At 49.2% G+C, this 22,312-nt stretch overlaps 1 protein-coding gene across 3 annotated transcripts in view; it reads right to left on the reverse strand.

The window, feature by feature from the left end:
* Window positions 1–22,312, reverse strand: part of CHD1 (chromodomain helicase DNA binding protein 1) — a 1,172,453-nt gene that overhangs the window by 29,737 nt on the left and 1,120,404 nt on the right. For 2 of the 3 annotated variants that reach the window (XM_069225994.1, XM_069225977.1), the window contains exon 36: window positions 22,070–22,289. In XM_069225994.1, coding sequence (XP_069082095.1) covers window positions 22,070–22,289 — 220 coding nt within the window. The remainder of the gene's footprint in view (window positions 1–22,069; window positions 22,290–22,312) is intronic. The other variant, XM_069225985.1, reaches the window with a different exon arrangement.

Genomic DNA, 22,312 nt, shown 5'->3' on the forward strand with positions numbered 1-22,312 from the left:
GCGTTTGGGACAATGGCTATGCATGAGGACATCATGCCTAGTAGTTTCATCACCAGTTTGACTTGTATCTTTTGATTTGGATACATGGTCTGTATCACATTGTGAAATGTGTGAACTCTTTGTGGACTTGGAGTAGCAATCCCTTTTGCTGTGTTGATTGTTGCTCCTAAGTATTGCTGTGTTTGACACGGCCGAAGGTGTGACTTTGTGTAGTTGATTGAGAAACCTAGTTTGTGGAAGATTTCTATGACAAATTTTGTGTGTTGTGAACACCGTCTTAACGTGTTGGTTTTGATTAACCAATCGTCTAGGTACGGAAACACATGTATTTGCTGCCTTCTGATATGTGCAGCTACTACTGCTAGGCATTTTGTAAAAACTCTTGGTGCAGTTGTTATTCCGAATAGCAACACTTTGAATTGGTAATGTATCCCTTGGAATACAAACCTTAGGTACTTTCTGTGTGAAGCATGTATTGGTATATGGAAATATGCATCCTTTAGGTCTAGTGTTGTCATGTAGTCTTGTTGTTTGAGCAGTGGGATTACGTCTTGTAATGTAACCATGTGAAAGTGATCTGATTTGATGTAGGTATTTAATGTTCTGAGATCTAGTATAGGTCTCAGACTCTTGTCTTTTTTGGGTATCAGAAAGTACAGGGAGTAAACTCCTGTGTTTATTTGTTGCTTTGGTACTAACTCTATTGCTTCTTTTTGTAGCAATGCCTGAACTTCTAGTCCTAGAAGATCTATATGTTGTTTTGACATATTGTGTGTTTTCGGTGGGATGTTTGGAGGGAATTTGAGAAATTCTATGCAATAACCATGCTGGATAATTGCTAAGACCCAAGTGTCTGTTGTTATTTCTTCCCAATGTTTGTAAAACTTGGTTAGTCTCCCCCCGCAGGTGTTATGTGTTGGGGATTTGTGACCTTGAAGTCACTGCTTGTTTGGAGGAGTTTTGGGACTTTGGAACTTTGCTCTATTCCTTTGAAATTGTCCCCCTCTATATTGTCCCGGAAAACTTCCCTGCTGATACTGGCTCTGGTAAGTGGGCTTTGTTTGAGAGGTTGTGGCTTCTGTGGTTTGCCCTCGAAACCCCCCTCGAAATTGTGTCTTTCGAAATGTGCCTCTGCTCTGTGGGGAGTAGAGTGCGCCCATGGCTTTGGCCGTGTCAGTGTCTTTCTTAAGTTTTTCGATCGCAGTGTCCACCTCCGGCCCAAACAACTGCTGTCCGTTGAATGGCATATTCAGCACAGCTTGCTGTATCTCTGGTTTAAATCCTGATGTACGCAGCCATGCATGTCTCCTTATTGTTACTGCTGTGTTGACAGTTCTAGCAGCTGTGTCTGCAGCATCCATTGCTGACCGTATCTGATTATTAGAGATACCCTGTCCTTCTACTACTTGCTGCGCTCTTTTTTGGAACTCCTTGGGTAAATGTTCAATAAGGTGTTGCATCTCATCCCAATGGGCCCTATCATATCTGGCTAGCAAAGCTTGCGAATTTGCAATACGCCACTGGTTTGCTGCCTGTGCCGCCACCCTTTTGCCTGCAGCATCGAATTTTCGACTCTCTTTATCTGGAGGTGGTGCATCTCATGAAGTATGAGAGTTGGCTCTTTTGCGCGCTGCTCCCACTACAACAGAGTCTGGTGTTAGCTGTTGTGTAATGTACACTGGGTCTGTTGGTGGCGGTTTATATTTTTTATCTACTCTTGGAGTAATGGCTCTCCCTTTAACAGGCTCCTCAAACACTTGTTTGGAGTGTTTTAGCATTCCGGGTAGCATAGGAAGACTCTGATATTGGCTGTGTGTGGACGACAGTGTATTAAAAAGAAAGTTGTCTTCAATGGGCTCTGAATGAAGGCTAACATTATGAAATGCCGCTGCTCTTGACACCACCTGTGCGTAGCCTGTACTATCCTCTGGTGGCGATGGTTTAGCTGGATAGCATTCTGGACTATTATCTGACACTGGTGCGTCATAAAGGTCCCATGCGTCAGGGTCATCTTGACTTATTTGTGTATGAGTTGGGGATTGCATCATTGGTGGAGTGGCTACCGGTGATGGTTGCGGGGAGTGATGTGGGGATGGTGGCGGTGTTACTTGTTTAGCCACTTTTGCGTGTGGCTGTTTGTCCTTGTCTTGGAAGGCAAGCTTGCGTTTCATTTTGACTGGAGGAAGAGTGATGATCTTCCCTGTATCTTTTTGAATAATCCGGCTAAGTCTAAAAAAACATCTTCCATTCCTGGTGGGCATTATCAGTTCACAGTGATGCCATTTGGTCTGAAAAATTCACGTGCCAAATTGCAGGGGTTCGTAAAGCAAGTGCTAGCAGGCCTGGAAGTCTTTAGTGCAGCATATGTTGTTGATATTGCTGTCTTTAGCTCAGGGCAGGATCACCTAGTCCACCTCAGGAGTGTACTTGAGGCCTTGAAAAAGCAGGCCTCACTACCAAGGATACTAAATGCCAGATAGGGCAGAGCTAAGTTGTTTACTTGGGCCACATGGTATGTAGATGACAAGTTGAACCCCTCCAGAGTAAAATCCAAACCGTTGTGGATTGGGTTGTTTCAACTAACCAGACCCAGATCAGAGCTTTTCGAGGTATGACTGGTTATTTCAGGAGATTTGTAAAAGGGCATGGCTCCATTATGACTCCCTTGAATGATCTCATCTCTAAAAATAAAATAAATAAAAAAGCCTAAAAAGGTACAATGGACAGTTAGCTGGTAAGAGACCTCTGATGCTCTGAAAAATGTCACATGCTCAGCTCCAATTCTTAAAAGGCCTGACTATTCAAAACAATGCATTGTACAGACTGATGCTTCAGAAATAGGAATAGGAGCAGTACTATCTCAGCTTAATGAAGAGGGCCAGAATCAAACTGTAACTTTAATCATCATAAGGTTGACTCTCATAGAAAGGTTTTGGTCAGTCACATAGAGGGAAGCCTTTGCTGTGGTCTGGGCCTTGAAGAAGCTGAAGCCATAACTGTTTGGCACTCGCTTTTTTGTTTAAACAGACCATAAGACCCTCCGTTTGGCTTAAACAGTTGAAAGGTGAAAAGCCAAAACTTTTGAGATGGTCCTTTTCCCTACAGGGGATGGACTTTTCCGTGGAACACTGCTCTGTGCGAGCCACTCAGCTGAATTTCAGGCATTCTGATGGGGTAATGACAATTCCCCAATCCTGGTGAGGACTAACGTGACCACGATGAAGAGTACACTGCCCTCTCGCACGTCCTCAAGGGAAAGGGGATTTTGGGAAGAGAAAAAGAGAAAATACCAGCTTCTGCTTTGTGGACTGCAGAATCGGACTGCGTGTCGTGTTGGGTGTCAGGACTTCTGATTTTTTTAAATACTGGGTTCTTGGTTTTTAGGATTCTGGGCTGCAAAAGAATTACTTCATTAATACACTGAATTTGCATAAACTATTGCAAAATGTCAGTTATTGTGAATATGTTTCTTTGAGGCTGAACAAGTCTCTTCCTCTTTTTACAATACTTTCAGAGTCTCTGAAAGAATGTCCAAACTCAAAAACAATCAACTTGACTAAATGGCTTCTTTGTGTTCTGGTGTAATCTCTTGCCAATAATAGTTTTGATAAACTTGCTCTATTTCCGATCTCCTAATTCTCAGGGGAGAGCTTGTTACAGGAAATACGTCTTTTAGCGGTATCTTGGATTCCCACCCAAACGATAAATAACGCTAGTTCTCAATGTCATTAATTATTTAAAAGACAGAGCTGTGTTTTATTTCCTTTGAGCGATTAATGTTTCTTTAAATTGAAATGAATTTACTTCCTTGAAAATTTCAGAAGAACCCGAAATGGGTTTTTTCATCTTTATTATTTTCTCTCTTTTACAGGAAATATGGAATCGCAGTCAGAAGAGAAAGAGCTGGGAAGAGGAGAGGTGGGACTCTGCAGGAAGCCAACCGGAGGACGAGGATTCGCCGGAACTCAAATGGAGGCTGTCCGGAGGACAAGAAATGCTGGAACTTGACTGGAAGCTGGTCGGAGAACGAGGAACACCAGGACTTGACTGGAGGCAGGCTGGAGGACAAGAAACTTGACTTGCACTGGAATTCCACTGGAAGCAGGATGGAGGACAAGGAACTTGACTGGAAACAGGTTAGCAGAGAAATAGGTACGAAGTCAAGCAAGGATTCAGACTCGCGTGCGTCCTTAAACAAGCAAATGTGCACATGTGCTTTTTGGAAGTTGATTGCTTGTTAAGGAAATTAGCAATTAGCTTCCTGATTGTGGCACATGTTCAATACAGATCACATTGTGAAGAGCACATGTTTTGGCAGTTACAGTTGGCACACGTTTAGCAGGTGGAATACCATGTGTATAATCCACAAGGATTGGTTATAATAAATGAGACATTTAACAAGCACTAGTTATTGCAAACTTGTTATTCAAGGATTGTAGGACGTTGGCTCTGTATATACTATCTCAAAGTGAGAGATAGTGTGCACAGAGTCCAAGGGTTCCCCTTAGAGGTTGATAGTGGCAAAATTAGATAATACTAATGCTCTATTTTGTGGAAGTGTGGTCAAGCAGTAGGCTTATCAGAGGGTAGTGTTAAGCATTTGTTGTACACACACAGGCAATAATTGAGGAACACACACTCTAAGACTTAACCCCAGGCCAATAGGTTTTATATAGAAAAATATATTTTCTTAATTTATTTTAGAACCACAAGATTCAAGATAAGTACATAAAATACAAGGTACGTCACACAGGTAAGTATAGAACTTTGTTTTAAAACAGCATTAGACACAATTTTGGTAAAAATGGCAAACAGCTATTGTATTAGTGGACAGTGCAAAAATCAACAGTTTCTGGGGGAGGTAAGTTTGGTTAGTTTTTGCAAGTAAAGCACTTACACAGTCAGTCTCCTGGGCATAGGCAGCCCATTGTTGGGGGTTCAAGGCAACCATAAAGCCACAGCACCAGCAACATAGGGCCGGTCAGGTGCAGAGGTCAAAGGAGGGCCCAAAACACATAGGCGCCAATGAACAGGGGTGCTCCGGTTCCAGTCTTCTAGCAGGTAAGTGCCTGCGCCCTCGGGGAGCAGACCAGGGCGGTTGTGTAGAGCACTTGGGGGTGGGGGAGGGAGGAAACACACACAAGCACACAAAACACACCCTCAGTGGCACTGGGGCAGCCGGGTGCAGTGTGCAAAGTAGGTGTCAGTTTTGCTATAGAAAGCAATGGAGGGACCCGGGTTCAACCGGGCGATGCAGGCAGGGCACAGGGGGGCTCCTCGGGCCAGCCACCGACTGGGCTAGGAGGAGGGCTGCCTGCTGGTCACTCCTGCACTGGGGAAGTGGGTTCCTCTCGGTCTTGGGGGATGCGGGTGCAGTGCTTGGTCCAGGAGTCAGGTTCCTTTGTTACAAGACAGTCGCGGTCAGGGGGAGCATTGTGGATCCTCTATGCAGGAATTGCCGTGGGGGTACAGGGAGGTCGACTCAGGGTATCCACGCTGTTGGAGTCGCCTGAGAATCCTCTCTGCGGTGTTGGTTTCTCCAAACTCAAGCCGGGGGTGTTGGGTGCAGAGTATGAAGACTCACGCTTCTGGTGAAAAGTGAGAGTCTCTTTAAAGTTGCAGTTTTGTTGCTGTTTCTGGACAGAGCCGCTGTCCTCGGGAGGTTCTTGGTCCTTCAGGTGCAGGTCAGTCCTCTGACTCCTCAGAGGTCGCTGGTCCCACTGGATGCGTGGCTGTGCAGGTTATTTGAGTCTGGAGACAGGCCGGTAGGGCTGGGGCCAAGTCAGTTGTCGTCTACGTCGCCTCTGCGGGGCTTTCAGGTCAGCAGTCCTCCTTCTCGTTGTAGGAATCACAAATCAGATTTCCTGGGTTCAGGGTCACCCCTAAATACTAAATTATGGGGTGTGTTTAGGTCTGGGGGGCAGTAGCCAATGGCTACTGTCCATGAGGGTGTCTACACCCTCCGTGTGCCTCCTCCCTGAGGGGAGGGGGGCACATCCCTATTCCTATAGGGGGAATCCTTCAAAACAAAGATAGAAGAGGATTTCAAAAGGCAGGGGTCACCTCCGCTCCGGTCACCTTATGAGCTGTCCCGACTGGTAGGTGACTCTTCCTTGTTTTTCTCATTATCTTCTCTGGACTTGCCGCCAAAAGTGGGGGCTGTGTCCAGGGGGCGGGCATCTCCACTAGCTGGAGTGCCCTGGGGCATTGCTCACTGCTAGGTGTTACAGTTCCTGCAGGAGGGCGGTGTTAAGCACCTCCACCCAGTGCAGGCTTTGTTTCTGGTTTCAGAGAGCATAAAGGCTCTCACCCCAGGGGGTCAGAAACTCGTCTCAGTGGCAGGCTGGCACAGACCAGTCAGCCCTTCATTGAAGGATTGGGTAAAATACAGGGGGCACCTTCTAAGATGCCCTCTGTGTGCATTTGTTTAATAAACCCAACACAGCATCAGTGTGGGTTTATTATTCTGACAAGTTTGATACCAAACTTCCCAGTATTCAGTGTAGCCATTATGGAGCTGTGGAGTTTGTTCTGACAAACTCCCAGACCATATACTTAATATGGCCACACTGTACTTACAATGTCTAAGAATGGAGTTAGACACTTTAGGGGCATATTGCTCATGCAGCTATGCCCTCACATGCGGTATAGTGCACCCTGCCTGAGGGCTGTAAGGCCTGCTAGAGGGGTGACTTACCTATGCCACAGGCAGTATTTTGTGTACATGGCATCCTGAGGTGGATGCCATGTCGACTTTGCCTTTTTTTCTCCCCACCAACACACACAATCTGCAATGGCAGTGTGCATGTGTTAGGTGAGGCGTCCCTTAGGGTGGCACAACAATGCTGCAGCCCTTAAGGACCTTCCCTGGTCACAGGCCCTTGGTACCACTGGTACCTTTTATAAGGGACTTACCTGTGTGCCAGGGGTTTGCCAATTGTGGAAACAATGATACATTTTTAGAGAAAGAACACTGGTGCTGGGACCTGGTTAGGAGGGTCCCAGCACACTTCTTAGTCGATGTCAGCATCAATATCAGGCAAAAAGTGTGGGGTAACTGCAACAGGTAATTGTAAAAAATTGTAATTGTAATCGTATTTATATAGCGCTTACTACCCCTGACGAGGCGTCGAAGCGCTTTTCGATGAGTAGCACGCTACTCCGGTACCCAAACAAGAATTAGTGATGGATTAGTATAATTTAATAAGGAGTACAGTTTTAGTATTATTATGAGTTAATTTGAGTTGTGGATATGAGAGTTTGTTAGTTAGATTGACTGGAGTAATGGAGGGGTGGAGGAGGAAAGAAATCCAGAAGTGTTAATTGGGAGTTTATCCTTTATTTACTCAATCCAAAGGCTTGAGATGAATAAAAGAGGGGCGGAGGGGAAAGAGGATGTGGAAGGGTTAGGGAGAGCATATTAGCAGGGTGAGATGAATGCAGGAGAATTTAGTAGGGTTGTGTGGGAGGTCTCAGAGGCAGAGTGAGGTTTGGTGAGTTAGATGTGGGGGTGGAGGGATGAGCATAGGCAGAGATATTTAGGAGATGAAAGTGGTCGAAGGGATTTGGGATGAGTCCGAGTGAGAATGGAGGATAGTTTGATAGAGACATGACATAAGAGTGATGAGTAGATAAGTGTGATAAAAAGAGAGCAGAAATTCATAGAAACATGCCAGGCACAGAAACAACATATACACATACATACACATATATATATATATTTATACACACACACACACACACATGACTATACACACACATCTGCACATACAATACATAATTAGAATCATGGGTAAAAAATACTTAGTCGTCCATCCATCATCCTGGTAAAAGGCGGGAACTCCCCCACCTACCTCGAGGGTGGACGGGGCGTGGCCCTGCGGGCGGAGCCCACAGGTGCTCCACAAAGGGAGAAACCCTCCACTCTGTGTCTCCAGCAGAGGAAGACAGAACCCGCGCGTCCTAGTCAGACACAGACCACGCTCCAGCACATCATCAGCTCACCTCCAGGAAGGATTCCAGATCTCCTCCGCCATGGGATCTCTGAGCGCACAGCCACGCCCCGCCCCATCCCTGCTAAGCCCAAGAGCCAGGGTGGGCCGTCCTTTCCAGAAGGTGAGCTTCAACCGCGGCATCTGCCGCGTCCACATTGTACACTAGGGTACGTGATGGGCCACGGGGGCAAAACGTCTTCAGCAACCTTGTGTGCCCCCGGCAATGTCATTGCCACTAGTGCGTCCCCGCGGAGATGTCCTCGCGCCCCTGCGCATCAACAACGCACCACGCGAGTCGGCGGCAAACGCAGTGGGGTCGCCTTGGAAAGCTGTCCATCATCCTGGCAAGAGGCGGGAATTCCCCTACCTACTTCGAGGGTGGACGGGGCGTGGCTCAGCGGGCGGAGCTTACAGGTGCTCCACGAAGGGAGAACCTTCTACTCTGTGTCTCCAGGAGAGGAAGACAGAACCCGCGCGTCACAGACCACGCTCCAGCACACCATCAGTTCACCTCCAGGAAGGACTCCAGATCTTCCTCTGCTATGGGATCTCTGAGCGCACAGCCGTGCTTCATCCTTGCCAGGCCCAAGAGCCAGGGTGGCTTGTCCTTTCCAGAAGCTGAGCTTCGACTGCGGCACCTGCTACGATTATGATTGTAAGTGCTTCCTTTGAGGTTTAGTTTCTGTAAAATGAGCATCGTGGCCTACACAACCGGAGTATTTTCTACGAGTATGTCAGTAAGCGTTACCTAGCATGTTTTATACGCCCCGTTTATATTCTACACTAAGGGTACGTGATGGGCCACGGGGTAAACGTCTCCAGCAACCTTGTGTGCCTTTGGCAATGTTATTGTTACTAGTGCGTCTTTGTGGAGATGTCCTCGTGCTTCTGAGCATTAACAACGCACCACCGGAATCGGCGGTAAACGCATTGGGGTCGTTTTGGAAAGCTGTCCATCATCCTGGTAAAAGGCGGGAATTCCTTTACCTACTTCGAGGGTGGACGGGGTGTGGTTCAGCGGGCGGAGCTTACAGGTGCTTTATAAAGGGAGAACCTTCTACTCTGTGTCTCCCGGAGAGGAAGATAGAAACCCGCGCGTCACAGTCAGATACTGATTACGCTCCAGTATATCATCAGATTCACCTCCAGGAAGGATTCTAGATCTTTCTGCTATGGGATCTCTGAGCGCACAGCCTTGCTTTATCTTTGCCAAGCCCAAGAGTTAGGGTGGCTTGTCCTTTCCAGAAGGTGAGCTTCAACTGCGGCATCTGCTACGTTTATATTGTACACCAGGGGTATGTGATGGGCCATGGGGTAAACGTTTCCAGCAACCTTGTGTGCCTTTGGCAATGTTATTGTTACTAGTGCGTCTTTGTGGAGATGTCCTCGTGCTTCTGAGCATCAACACCGCACCACCGGAATCGGCGGTAAACGCAGTGGGGTCGTTTTGGAAAGCTGTCCATCATCCTGGTAAGAGGCGGGAATTCCTTTACCTACTTCGAGGGTGGACGGGCGTGGCTCAGCGGGCGGAGCTTACAGGTGCTTTATAAAGGGAGATCCTTCTACTCTGTGTCTCCAGGAGAGGAAGATAGAACCCGCGCGTCACAGTCAGACACAGACCACGCTCCAGCACACCATCAGTTCACCTCCAGGAAGTACTCCAGATCTTCCTCTGCTATGGGATCTCTGAGCGCACAGCCGTGCTTCATCCTTGCCAAGCCCAAGAGCCAGGGTGGCTTGTCCTTTCCAGAAGCTGAGCTTCGACTGCGGCACCTGGTACGTTTATATTGGTAAGTGCTTCCTGTTGAGGTTTAGTTTCTGTAAAATGAGCATCGTGGCCTACACAACCGGAGTATTTTCTACGAGTATGTCAGTAAGCGTTACCTAGCATGTTTTATACACCCTGTTTATATTGTACACTAGGGGTACGTGATGGGCCACGGGGTAAACGTCTCCAGCAACCTTGTGTGCCTTTGGCAATGTTATTGTTACTAGTGCGTCTTTGTGTAGATGTCCTCGTGCTTCTGCGCATCAACAACGCACCACCGGAGTCGGCGGTAAACGCAGTGGGGTCGTTTTGGAAAGCTGTCCATCATCCTGGTAAAAGGCGGGAATTCCTTTACCTACTTCGAGGGTGGACGGGACGTGGCTCAGCGGGCGGAGCTTACAGGTGCTTCATAAAGGGAGAACCTTCTACTCTGTGTCTCCAGGAGAGGAAGATAGAACCCGCGCGTCACAGTCAGATACTGATTACTCTCCAGTACATCATCAGTTCACCTCCAGGAAGGATTCTGGATCTTTTTCTGCTATGGGATCTCTGAGCGCACAGCCTTGCTTTATCTTTGCCAAGCCCGAGAGTTAGGGTGGCTTGTCCTTTCCAGAAGCTGAGCTTCAACTGGGGCACCTGCTACGTTTATATTGGTAAGTGCTTCGTGTTGAGGTTTAGTTTCTGTAAAATGAGCATCGTGACCGAACCAACCGGAGTATTTTTCTACGAGTATGTCAGTAAGCGTTACCTAGCATGTTTTATACGCCCCGTTTATATTGTACACTAGGGGTACCTGATGGGCCACGGGGTAAACGTCTCCAGCAACCTTGTGTGCCTTTGGCAATGTTATTGTTACTAGTGCGTCTGTGGAGATGTCCGTGCTTCTGCGCATCAACAACGCACCACCGGAATCGGCGGTAAACGCAGTGGGGTCGTTTTGGAAAGCTGTCCATCATCCTTGTAAAAGGCGGGAATTCCTTTACCTGCTTCGAGGGTGGACGGGGCGTGGCTCAGCGGGCGGAGCTTACAGGTGCTTCATAAAGGGAGAAACCTTCTACTCTGTGTCTCCAGGAGAGGAAGATAGAACCCGCGCGTCACAGTCAGATACTGATTACGCTCCAGTACATCATCAGTTCACCTTGTAGTCATTTTCCTACAAGGATGTAATGCATAGACCCAAATAAATCTGATTGTTGAAAGCAACAGTGTAGGAAGTTGGCTCTGTATATACGATTTCAAAGTAAGAAATAGTGTGCACACAGTCCAAGGGTTCCTCTTAGAGGTAAGATAGGGGCACCAGTAGATAATTCCAATCCTCTATTTTGTGGTAGTGTGGTCGAGCAGTAGGCTTATCAGAGGGTAGTGTTAAGCATTTGTTGTACACACACTCAAAGACTTACTCGAGGCCAATAGGTTTTTATATTTAAAAATTACTTTTCTTAGTTTATTTTAAGAACCACAGTTTCAAGATTTACAGTAAATACTTTAAATGTAAGGTACTTCACTTAGATACTTTAGGAACTTTGAATAAAAGTAATACCATATACCAGCTTTGTAAAAATGGCAATAAGCTATTTTCAAAGTGGACATTGCAAAAATCAACAGTTCCTGGGGGAGGTAAGTAAAGGTTAGAGGTCAAAGAGGTGCCCAAAACACATAGGCACCTATGGAGAACAGGGATGCTCCGGTTCCAGTCTGCCAGCAGGTAAGTACCCGCATCAACAGGGGGCAGACTAGGGGGTTTTTGTAGAGCACTGGGGGAGGGGGGACACAAGTAGGCACACAAAACACAGCCTCAGCGGCACAGGGGCTGCCGGGTGCAGTGTGCAAAGCAGGCGTCGGGTTTCAGGTAGGAAACAATGGAGGGACTGTGGGGTCACTCTAGCGGTGCAGCCAGGCACAGGGGGGGCTTCTCTGGACAGCCCCCACCTGGGCAAGGCAGAGGGTCGCCTGGGAGTCACTCCTGCGCTGAGGTTCGGTTCCTTCAGGTCCTGGGGGTTGCGGGTGCGGTGTTGGTTCCAGGCGTCGGGTCCCTTGTTACAGGCAGTCACGGTCAGGGGGAAGCCTCTGTATTCTCTCTGCAGGCGTCGCTGTGGGGACTCAGGGGGGTTGTCTCTGGTTACTCACGGGCTCGCAGTCGCTGGGTGCAGAGTGTGAAGTCTCACGCTTCCGGTGGGAAACGTGAAGTCTTTGAAAGCTGCTTCTTTGTTGCAAAGAAGTAGCTGGTTTTGAACAGGGTTCACTGGAGTTTCTTGGTCCTTTAGGCAAGGGCAGCCCTCTGAGGCTTCAGAGGTCGTTGGTCCCTGTCGGATGCATTGCTGGTTGCAGGTTTTCGAAGTTGGAGACAGGCCGGTAGGGCTGGGGCCTAAGCAGCTGCCCTCTTCCCCCTTTTCTGTAGGCTTGTAGGTCAGCAGTCCTCCTTTCTTCAGGTTGCAGGAATTTGGTTTCCTAGGTTCTGGGGTGCCCCTAAATACTGAATTTAGGGGTGTGTTTAGGTCTGGAGGGCAGTAGCCAATGGCTACTGTCCTTGAGGGTGGCTACACCCTCTTTGTGCCTCCACCCTGTGGGGAGGGGGGCACACCCCTAATCCTATTGGGGGGGATCCTCCAAACTCAAGATGGAGGATTTCTCAAGCTCAGAACACCTTAGGGGCTGTCCTGACTGGTGGGCGACTCCTCCTTGTTTTTCTCATTATCTCCTCCAGCCTTGCCGCCAAAAGTGGGGGCAGTGGCCAGAGGGGCAGACATCTCCACTAGCTGGGATGCCCTGGGGCACCGTAACAAAAAGGGGTGAGCCTCTGAGGCTCACCGCCAGGTGTTACAGTTCCTGCAGGGGGAGGTGAGAAACACCTCCACCCAGTACAGGCTTTGTTCCTGGCCACAGAGTGACAAAGGCCTTCTCCCCATGTGGCTAGAAACATGTCTGGTGTGTGGCAGGCTGGCAGAAACTGGTCAGCCTACACTAGAAGTCAGATTGGTATTCGGGGGGCATCTCTAAGATGCCCTCTGGGTGTATGTTACAATAAATTGCACACTGGCATCAGTGTGCATTTATTGTGCTGAGAAGTTTGATACCAAACTTCCCAGTTTTCAGTGTAGCCATTATAGAACTGTGGAGTTTGGTTTGACAAACTCCTAGACCATATTCTCTTATGGCTACCCTGCACTTACAATGTCTAAGGTTTTGCTTAGACACTGTAGGGGCATAGTGCTCATGCACACATGCCCTCACCTATGGTATAGTGCACCCTGCCTTAGGGCTGTAAGGCCTGCTAGAGGGGTGACTTACCTATGCCACAGGCAGTGTGAGGTTACCATGGCACTCTGAGGGGAGTGCCATGTCGACTTAGTCATTTTCTGGCCACCAGCACACACAAGCTGTGAGGCAGTGTGCATGTGTTGAGTGAGGGGTCCCCAGGGTGGCACAAGACATGCTGCAGCCCTTGGAGACCTTCCCTGGCATCAGGGCCCTTGGTACCAGGGGTACCATTTACAAGGGACTTACCTGAGTGCCAGGGTTGTGCCAATTGTGGATACAAAGGTACAGTTTAGGGAAAGAACACTGGTGCTGGGGCCTGGTTAGCAGGGTCCCAGCACACTTTCAAATCATAACTTAGCATCAGCAAAGGCAAAAAGTTAGGGGGTAACCATGCCAAGGAGACATTTCCTCACAAACAGCACCTTAGTGTAATCAAGCTCTTAGATGTGCTAGTGTACCCACAACAAACATAGACCTGGGAGTAACCAGGCCAATGTAGTTGGACTTTCCAGATATTTCCACTCAGAAAATAAAGACTCAACTGGGCAAGGTTATTATCATTCACTTACATTGGGGGGGGAGGAGGTTATGTAGTAAAGTAGCATCTTTCTGACATAGTTACCCCCACAGGGAATAAATGCTTTCAACACAAGCCTGATCGTCCGGAGTTCCAGAAGAGTGATATGGAGCCCAGACTCCGCTGGTGACCAGAGGCCTCTGATCTCCGCCTCTCCCATGTGGCCACCCCATCCCAGAAGGGAGGCATCTGTCACTATGGATAGATCAGGCTGGGGAAGGGAAAGGGATCTGCTGTGGACCCAATGTGGATTCGAAAGCCACCACTGCAGGTCTTTCGCTATCCCCCCGAGATCTGGACCATGTTGGAGAGATTTCACTGATGCTGCGTCCGCCCACTGGAACTTCAAGGCCCACTGCAGTGCCAGCATGTGTCAACGGGCATGTGTCACTAGCAGGATGCAGGAGGCCATGAGGCCCAGCAGCCTCAGTCTCAGTCTCACCGAAACCCAAGGCAGAGGCTGAAAGATCGGAATCATAACCTGAATATCTTGGACTAGCTTTTCGGGAGGATAAGCCCAAAACTGCACTGTGTCCAGAACAGGTCAGAAGAAAGGGAGATTCTGAGAGGGAGTCAGGTGTGACTTCGGCACGTTTATAGTGAACCCCAGCATGTGCAGGAGGTTCGCTGTAGTCTGAAGGTGGGAGACGACTTTCTGGGGCAAATCGTAGGTAACGTCTGTGGGCCGCAGGATGGGAATGTGGACATAAGCGTCCTGCAAGTCCAACGCACCCATCCAGTCTCCTGGGTCCAAGGTAGACAGGACCTGAGCCAGGGTGAGCATTTTAAATTTCTCCTTCTTGAGGAAGTAATTGAGGTCCCGAAAGTCTAGGAAAGGATGTAAGCCCTTGTCCTTTTTGGGCACCAGAAAGTAGAGGGAATACCAACCACAACCTACTTCTGGCGCAGGGACCTTCTCTATGGCTCCCTTGGCCAAGAGAGCTGCAACTCCCTGGTGGAGAAGTGCCAAATGATCCTCCTGAATATGGCTGACTGATGGAGGCCTGGCTGGTGGGGCAGATTCAAAGGGGAGGGAGTAGCCCCTTTGAACGATCTGCAAAACCCACCTGTCCGTAGTGATGGATTCCCAGTGGGGCAGGTGATGGCAAATCCTGCCGCCAACTGGACCAAGGTGAGGAGATGGACTAGGAGGGTTTGGAGGCTGCAGCAGGGGCAGGGGCAGGGGTGGACTGGGCAGACCTGTGGTTCCCTGTCCCACACCCACGTGTAATTCCGCGTCCCTGGCCACGCATCAGCTGAACAGCATGGGTGGTACGGTGGCTGGGATGGGTATGCTCCAGGGAGCCCCTTCTTTGGCCACGAAAGGGGCAAAAGGTGGACTGTTGAGGGCGAGGGGCAGTGGAAAGACTGAGGGACTGATCCATAGCCCGGGAGACCTTGAACCTCTCCAAAGCCGAGTCCACCTTGTCTCCAAACAGACGGGGGCCATCAAAGGGCATGTCCATATGGGTCTGCTGGACATCGCCTAAAAAACCAGATGCACGCAACGAGGGATGGCACCTCAAGGACACCGTTGACGCAAACGATCTACCTAGAGAGTCGGTCGTGTAGGACATCGGTGAGACCTTTATTGAATGGCAGAAAGGGCTCAGAAGTGGAAGCCCCTGGCTGAAGCACCTCCGTCAGGAGATTTGACCGGACCTGAACAGTAGGCAGCTCAAAGCCAAGGACCTCCTCAGCCTCCCTACTGAACTCCACAGAATAAGTCGCTCCCTCCGCCATAGCCACAGTAGGAGGAAACAGCATGCCAGCGTCTGGAGAAGTGTCAAGGCCACTGGCCTCACCCAACTCCTGTGCTCAGTCCAAATTAGGGTCATCCGGGTATTCATAAGGGTCCAGGGAGCCGTCCAATCCTTCCCCAAATTTGTACCCATAAGGAAAAGGGTCAGAATCCGATTGGGGTGAATAGGCCCCATCGAAGACAGAGGCGGCGTCGGCCAACGCCGTTCCGAGTCATCAGGGATGAGGATTGGATCGACGACGATGGTGGGCACCACTGACGTCAGGAGCGTCGACAAACGAACTGGCGCCGGGGAAGGTCTCAATGATATGACCGACATCGGTGCGGATCTGAGAGTGGATACGGAAGGGACCCCCAGTGGCCGGAGCAGAAGCCGCCGGCGCAGAACCTGAAGGCCCCTGACCAAACCCTTTGGGCTTGAAGGCGCTGTATCGGGGTCGGCCTGCCTAAAAATGAGGCACATGGCCTCATAAACCTCTTTCAATTGGGCAGGGGTCACTCCAGCTCCCGGAAACTCGGGGAACCGTGGAGCGGACCCAGAAGCAGGCTCTGAAGACAGAGGCCTTGAGCGTCGACGCTCCTCCTCGTCGCATCGGCCGAGCGACAGGGTGAAGTCAAAGGGTGAGGGGATCTCTGACTTCTTCTTACCTTGTCACGAAGACTTCGAGGAAGAAGAATGGTGGCGGGTCCGCGAGTGATCTTGAGACCTTCCCCTCAAGCGAGACCAGGACCTACACAGAGTTGAGCGCGGGGTTGACATAAGCTTGAGGGACCGCTCCCTCAAGGCCTTTGGATGCATGGCCCGACACTTGGAGAACAACTTCGGTCGTGGTCGCACTCCAGGCACCACAAACAGACCCGATGCGGATCAGTCACAGACATCATGCAGTGACAGTCCTCGCACGGTTTGAAACTGGTCTTAGGGGACATCCTCCACGCACCAAAAAAAAAAATCACAAAAAATTCGACAAGAGGATCGAAATCAGTGAAAAAAAGAGATCACTGTAGCTCTCTCCAGATCAGGGCGTGGCGCAGAAAGAAAAGAACTGACGTCACTGCGCTGAGGCAGCGTCTATATACTACTTCGGACGTCATCACGGTGACTACGACGCCTGCAGAGTCGAACGACGCCACCTACTGACGTTCAAGGGTATTGCTTGAAGAAAAAATGTCCGGATCCAGTCTGACGCCAGGGGGAAAATTCTAAGGTAAGGAATCTGCAACTAGAAATTTCTATCAGATCTAAGGATTTCCTCCCCCTGTGTATTAGGTGTCTAAGGGCTGGGGGGATGGATGTGGGGGGGGGTTTGGAGTGGCCTCTGAGCACCACCAGACTGCTTTGAAGGGCTCGGTTCATGCCATCCTTCCATGGGTTGCACCAGTTCAGACATGAAACTACACAAAGGACAGCGGAGTGACCACCCCCCTGCCCAGCTCCTTCTCTAGGGTGGTGAACAGAGCTCTGCCAGGTGGCCACTTGATTCTGCCATCTTGAAAATAAGATGGGCAGAGGACCCTGTTAGCACCTGACTAGTTAGGCCAGGAAGATGACGTCCCTCACCCACCTCTGATAGGTAGGTCACTCCTGAGAGTGACCAACCCCCTTTTAGGGTTACTTAAGGGCTCCCTTGCGGGTGTATCCTCAGATTCGTTGAGCAAGATTGTCCAAGGAGCTCTCTGCAAGACATCTTCTGCTCCTGGCCTCTAGAACCGCCGCTGGTTTCCTTTGAAACCGAAACACATCTTCTTCTGTTGGGAAGGCCACTGCAACATTGTTTCTCTGGATCCTGCAATAATGCTAAAACATCCAAGGCTGTGCACGCTCCAGTGTCACAAGGACTCGGTTTGCATCCAAGAAGCAAGAATGAACCTCTGTTGGAGTGAAGGAGTCACTCCCCGCCATCCGCAGGCACTTTAAGACTACAACGACCGGCTGGCAGATCCTGCTGTCACACACGCAGTGCAGTGTCTGCTCTCTGGGTCCCTCTTGTCTTCTGACCAACTTGGGACACGGTGGGCCCTTGCTGCAGCCACTGGAACGGAACTACTGGGCACTGCAACTGTTGCTCTTGCTAAGGCTTGTTGACTCTTCCTCCAGGAGATTTTCAGGCCTCCAGCACTCTGCAACTCTAAGATTAGCTTCCACTCTGCCACTCTTGCGAAGTGGGACTTCTGTTTTGTTGTGCTGCTTAGGCCTCCATGCAACTTCCTGTGCCTGCTGCCAGTGGGTCACTCGTGGGGGCTCCTCCGACTCCTGCTGGCTTTCCTCCCTCCTGAACACCTGCCCTGACTCTCTTCCAAGGGTCAGGTCACTAGGACTTTGCTGGTCCTCAAAAACCTACAAAGTTCCTTGCAACAACTATTTGCATTTGCCAAGGTTTGTTGGTGGCCCTGCTGACCACTGACCCTCCAACAATCCAGCGACCTTCATGGGACAGCTCGTGGGCGACTCCAAGGCTCTCCTGAATCCCCTGGACTCCACAGCTGGACTTCATCCTTTACCGTCCTGCAAGAACTTCACCTCCAAGAGGGTGGTCATTGCCTATCTGCACCGTCTGGACATCTCTGAGTGGTCTGAACACTGTCCACTTTTTTTCAGGTTCTTCACGTCCGGAATCCACCTTTGCGTTCCACCGGCCTGGTCAACTGGTCGCGACAGCAGCTGGACAACCGAGGATTCCATTGACTCCAATGACTCCACTTCACCCCTGGGACCCTGGTGTAGGTACTCCAGTCTCCTGGGTATCATGGGTGGGGCACTATCCAACCTTCTTTGAGCCAACAGGTTTTCTCTAGAAGGATTGTAAATATACTCATTCTACCTGGGAAAATGGCACTACCATAGCAGTAGCTCATGGTGTGCCTGTCTTGGATATCTGCCAGGCTCCACAAGTTAACAAGGCATTACTATCTGGACAGCTAGTTTTGGCAGAACCATCATTTTGCCTGTTCAGTCTTGCATGATTTCCTCAGCTGAGCCATTCCACAGACTCTCCAGCTAGAAGGTACTGCTTTTGTACCTTTTGAGAAGGCAATTAATCTGTGGTTAGAAGTCTCTATCAGAAGAACAAGTTACTTACCTTTGGTAAAGTCTTTTCTGGTAGAGACTCCATCTAACCGCAGATTCCTCACCTACGCTCCCACCTCCTCATTCTGCAGAATGGACATAAGTAATAAGATGTCGCAATTAAAATGTTGCACTCCATCTATTACTGATTCCTTAAGGCTTCACGTCTGTTGGCACAGAAAAAGAACAGAAAGAAACTGATGTTGGACTTGTAGGAGGCTTATTTGTTCTACTTATGATGTCATAGCTGCATGACAGAGCAGCACAACACAATATGATGCTGTTGGACACCACCTGTCAGTGCTGGAGGAATTTGCTATGTAAAGGTTTCAGGATCCAGTGTGACACCTGGGGATATTTGAAAGGTGAGGAATCTGTAGTTAGTAGTCTATCATAAAACTTAATCCTGCAGTTTCTCTCTAGTCCCAACTATTCTCATTTATGGTGGCTTGTGTTCTGAGCAGTGGAGAGATTATCTGCACAGCAGAACAACAACAAAAGGCTGCAGCTGCCCTGGTATAATCAGTGCAAAATGGCCATCACCAACGTCTACCATAATACCTAGTTCATGACCTTAGGTAAAAGTATCTTAAACGCATCAATTGTAGAACTGCATGGATAGAAGGAATTGCATGGCGATTAAAGAGAGTGAAGAAATGTGACTACCTCTCAAACTCCCAATACTTTCATGTAGGAAAATGGCTCCCTGTTGCAGTTACCCCCCCACCTTTTGCCTGCTATTCATGCTGACTTGACTAAGAAGTGTTCTGGAGCCCTGCTAACCAGGCCTCAGCACCAGTGTTCTTTCACTAAAACGTACCACTGTTTCCACAATTGGCACACAGATCAGTCCCTGGTAAAAGCAACCAGTGGTACAAAGGGCCCTGTGACCAGGGAAGGTCCCTAAGGGCTGCAGCACGTGTTGTGCCACCCCAAGGGACCCCTCACCTAACACATGCACACTGCCATTGCAGATTGTGTGCATTGGTAGGGAGAAAAAGGCAAAGTCGACATGGCATCCTCCTCAGGATGCCATGCACCCAAGATACTGCCTGTGTCATAGGTAAGTCACCCCTCTAGCAGGCCTTAAAGCCCTAAGGAAGGGTGCACTATACCACAGGTGAGGGCACAGCTGCATGAACAATATGCCCCTACAGTGTCAAAGCCCATTCTTAGACATTGTAAGTACAGTGTGGCCATATTAAGTATATGGTCTGGGCGTTTGGCAAAACGAACTCCACAGCTCCATAATGGCTACACTGAATTCTGGGAAGTTTGGTATCAAACTTCTCAGAATAATAAACCCACACTGATGCCACTGCTGGATTTATTAGAAAGTGCACATAGAAGGCATCTTAGAGATGCTCCCTGTATTTTTAGTCAATCCTTTAGTCCAGGACTGACTGGTCTGTGCCAGCCTGCCACCGAGATGAGTTTCTGACCCCATGGGGTGAGAGCCTTTGTGCTCTCTGAGGACAGAAACAAAGCCTGTACTGGCTGCAGGTGCTTCTCACCTCCCCCTGAAGGAACTGTAACACCTGGTGGTGAGCCTCAAAGGCTCATTCCTTTTGCTACAGCACCCCAGGGCATCCCAGCTAGTGGAGATGCCCACCCCTCTGGACACAGCCCCCACTTTTGGTGGCAAGTCCAGAGGAGATAATGAGAATAAAAAGGAGGAGTCACCCACCAGTCAGGACAGCCCCTAAGGTGCCCTGAGCTGCGGCGACCCTTGCCTTCAGAAATCCCCCATCTTGGTTTTGGAGGAATTTCCCCAATAGGATGTGCCCCCCACCCCTCAGGGAGGAGGCACAAAGAGGGTGTAGCCATCCTCAAGGACAGTAGCAATTGGCTACTGCCACCCTGACCTAAACACACCCCTACATTTACTATGTAGGGGCACTCCAGAACCTAGGAAATTAGATTCCTACAACCTGAACTAAAAAGAAGGACTGCTGACCTACAAGCCAGCAGAGACGACGGACGACGACAAGTGCTTTGGCCCCAGCCCTACCGGCCTGTCTCCTGACTCGAAAACCTGCAACCAGCGAAGCATGCAACAGGGACCAGAGACCTCTGAAGCCTCAGAGGACTGCCCTGACTCCCAGGACCAAGAAACTCCTGTGAGAAGCAGCTTTGCTCAACAACCAGCAACAAACTTGCAACTTTTCTACAACCGAAAGCGTGAGACTTCACACTCTGCACCCGACACCCCCGGCTCGAGATCCAGAGAACCAACACCACCAGGAGGAGTCCCAGGTGACTGCGACCCCGTGAGTAGCCAGGGACGACCCCCCCCGGACCCTGACAGCGACACCTGCAGAGAGAATCCAGAGGCTCCCCCTGACCGCGAATGCTTGTAACAATGGACCCGACGCCTGGACCAAGCACTGCACCCGCAGCCCCCAGGATCAGAAGGAACCGAACCTCAGTGCAGGAGTGACCCCCAGGCGACCCTCTGCCTAGCCCAGATGGCGGCTGGCCCGAGAAGCCCCCGTGGGCCCTGCCTGCACCGCTAGAGTGACCCCCGGGTCCCTCCATTGTTTCCTATACAAAACCAGACAAATGCTTTGCACACTGCACCCGGCTGCCCCTGTGCCGCTGAGGGTGTGTTTTGTGTGCCTACTTGTGTCCTCCCCAGTGCTCTACAAAACCCCCCGGTCTGCCTCCCAAGGACGCGGGTGGAAGACTGGAACCGGAGCACCCCTGTTCTCCATAGGCGCCTATGTGTTGGGCACCTCTTTGACCTCTGCACCTGACTGGCCCTGAGCCGCTGGTGTGGTAACTTTGGGATTGCCTTGAACCCCCAACGGTGGGCTGCCTATGCCCAGGAACTGAGACCTCACAATCTAACCAATACTTACCTCCCCCAGGAACTGTTGATTTTTGCACTGTCTACTTTTAAAATAGCTTATTGCCATTTTAACAAAAACTATATATGTTATTGCTCTAATTCAAAGTTCCTAACTTACCTGTGTGGAGTACCTTGCATTTCATGTATTTACTTCAAATCTTGAACTTGTGGTTCTAAAATAAATTAAGAAAATATATTTTTCTATATAAAAACTATTGGCCTGGAGTTAAGTCTTTGACTGTGTGTTCCTCATTTATTGCCTGTGTGTGTGTACAACAAATGCTTAACACTACCCTCTGATAAGCCTACTGCTCAACCACACTACCACAAAATAGAGCATTAGAATTATCTAATATTGCCACTATCCTACCCCCAAGGGGAACCCTTGGACTCTGGGCACACTATCTCTCACTTTGAGATAGTATATACAGAGTCAACTTCCTACACTTCAGGTCAACAACCAGAAGCATATGAATATATATACTACACGACAAATGGAAAAAACCTATTGCAAGTGCAAAAAGTAAAGCACATTTTGTGGCTGATCCTATATAAGAACATGCTCTATCACAAAGAGCCAGACAACCTAAATTGTTAAAATGAAATGAAGAAGTAAATAACATGGATCAAGGGAATTGGGATAGAACTAATGGATTCAGTAAAGCTCTGACGTCACAAATCAAAGGTCTACAGATGCAGTTTCCAGTTAAATATTCTAACTAGGATCCCTTGTAATAGGTTGACAGTGTTTAAGGTGTCAGATGCTAGATTAAAAACAATCACACAATTTACCTGTTTTCCTGTTTAAAGTGATGATCCCTATCCCAATCCCTGTGATCTTTGCCATTGCTGAAGGAGGAATATGGTCTTTTCCTTGAGTCACATTTGTTGTAAGCATCACCTTGATGTCGGTCTTTGTGGTTATCATACTGTGATAAATGTCTGTCAGATGAATAACTGTCTCTGCTGCTGTCATCATGGTTTGTATTTTCTTTCAACCTTTCAACATCTGCTTTGGAACAAAATGATCAGCAT

The sequence above is a fragment of the Pleurodeles waltl genome, chromosome 1_1 (genome assembly GCF_031143425.1).
Source record: "Pleurodeles waltl isolate 20211129_DDA chromosome 1_1, aPleWal1.hap1.20221129, whole genome shotgun sequence".
Taxonomy (NCBI): Eukaryota; Metazoa; Chordata; class Amphibia; order Caudata; family Salamandridae; genus Pleurodeles; species Pleurodeles waltl.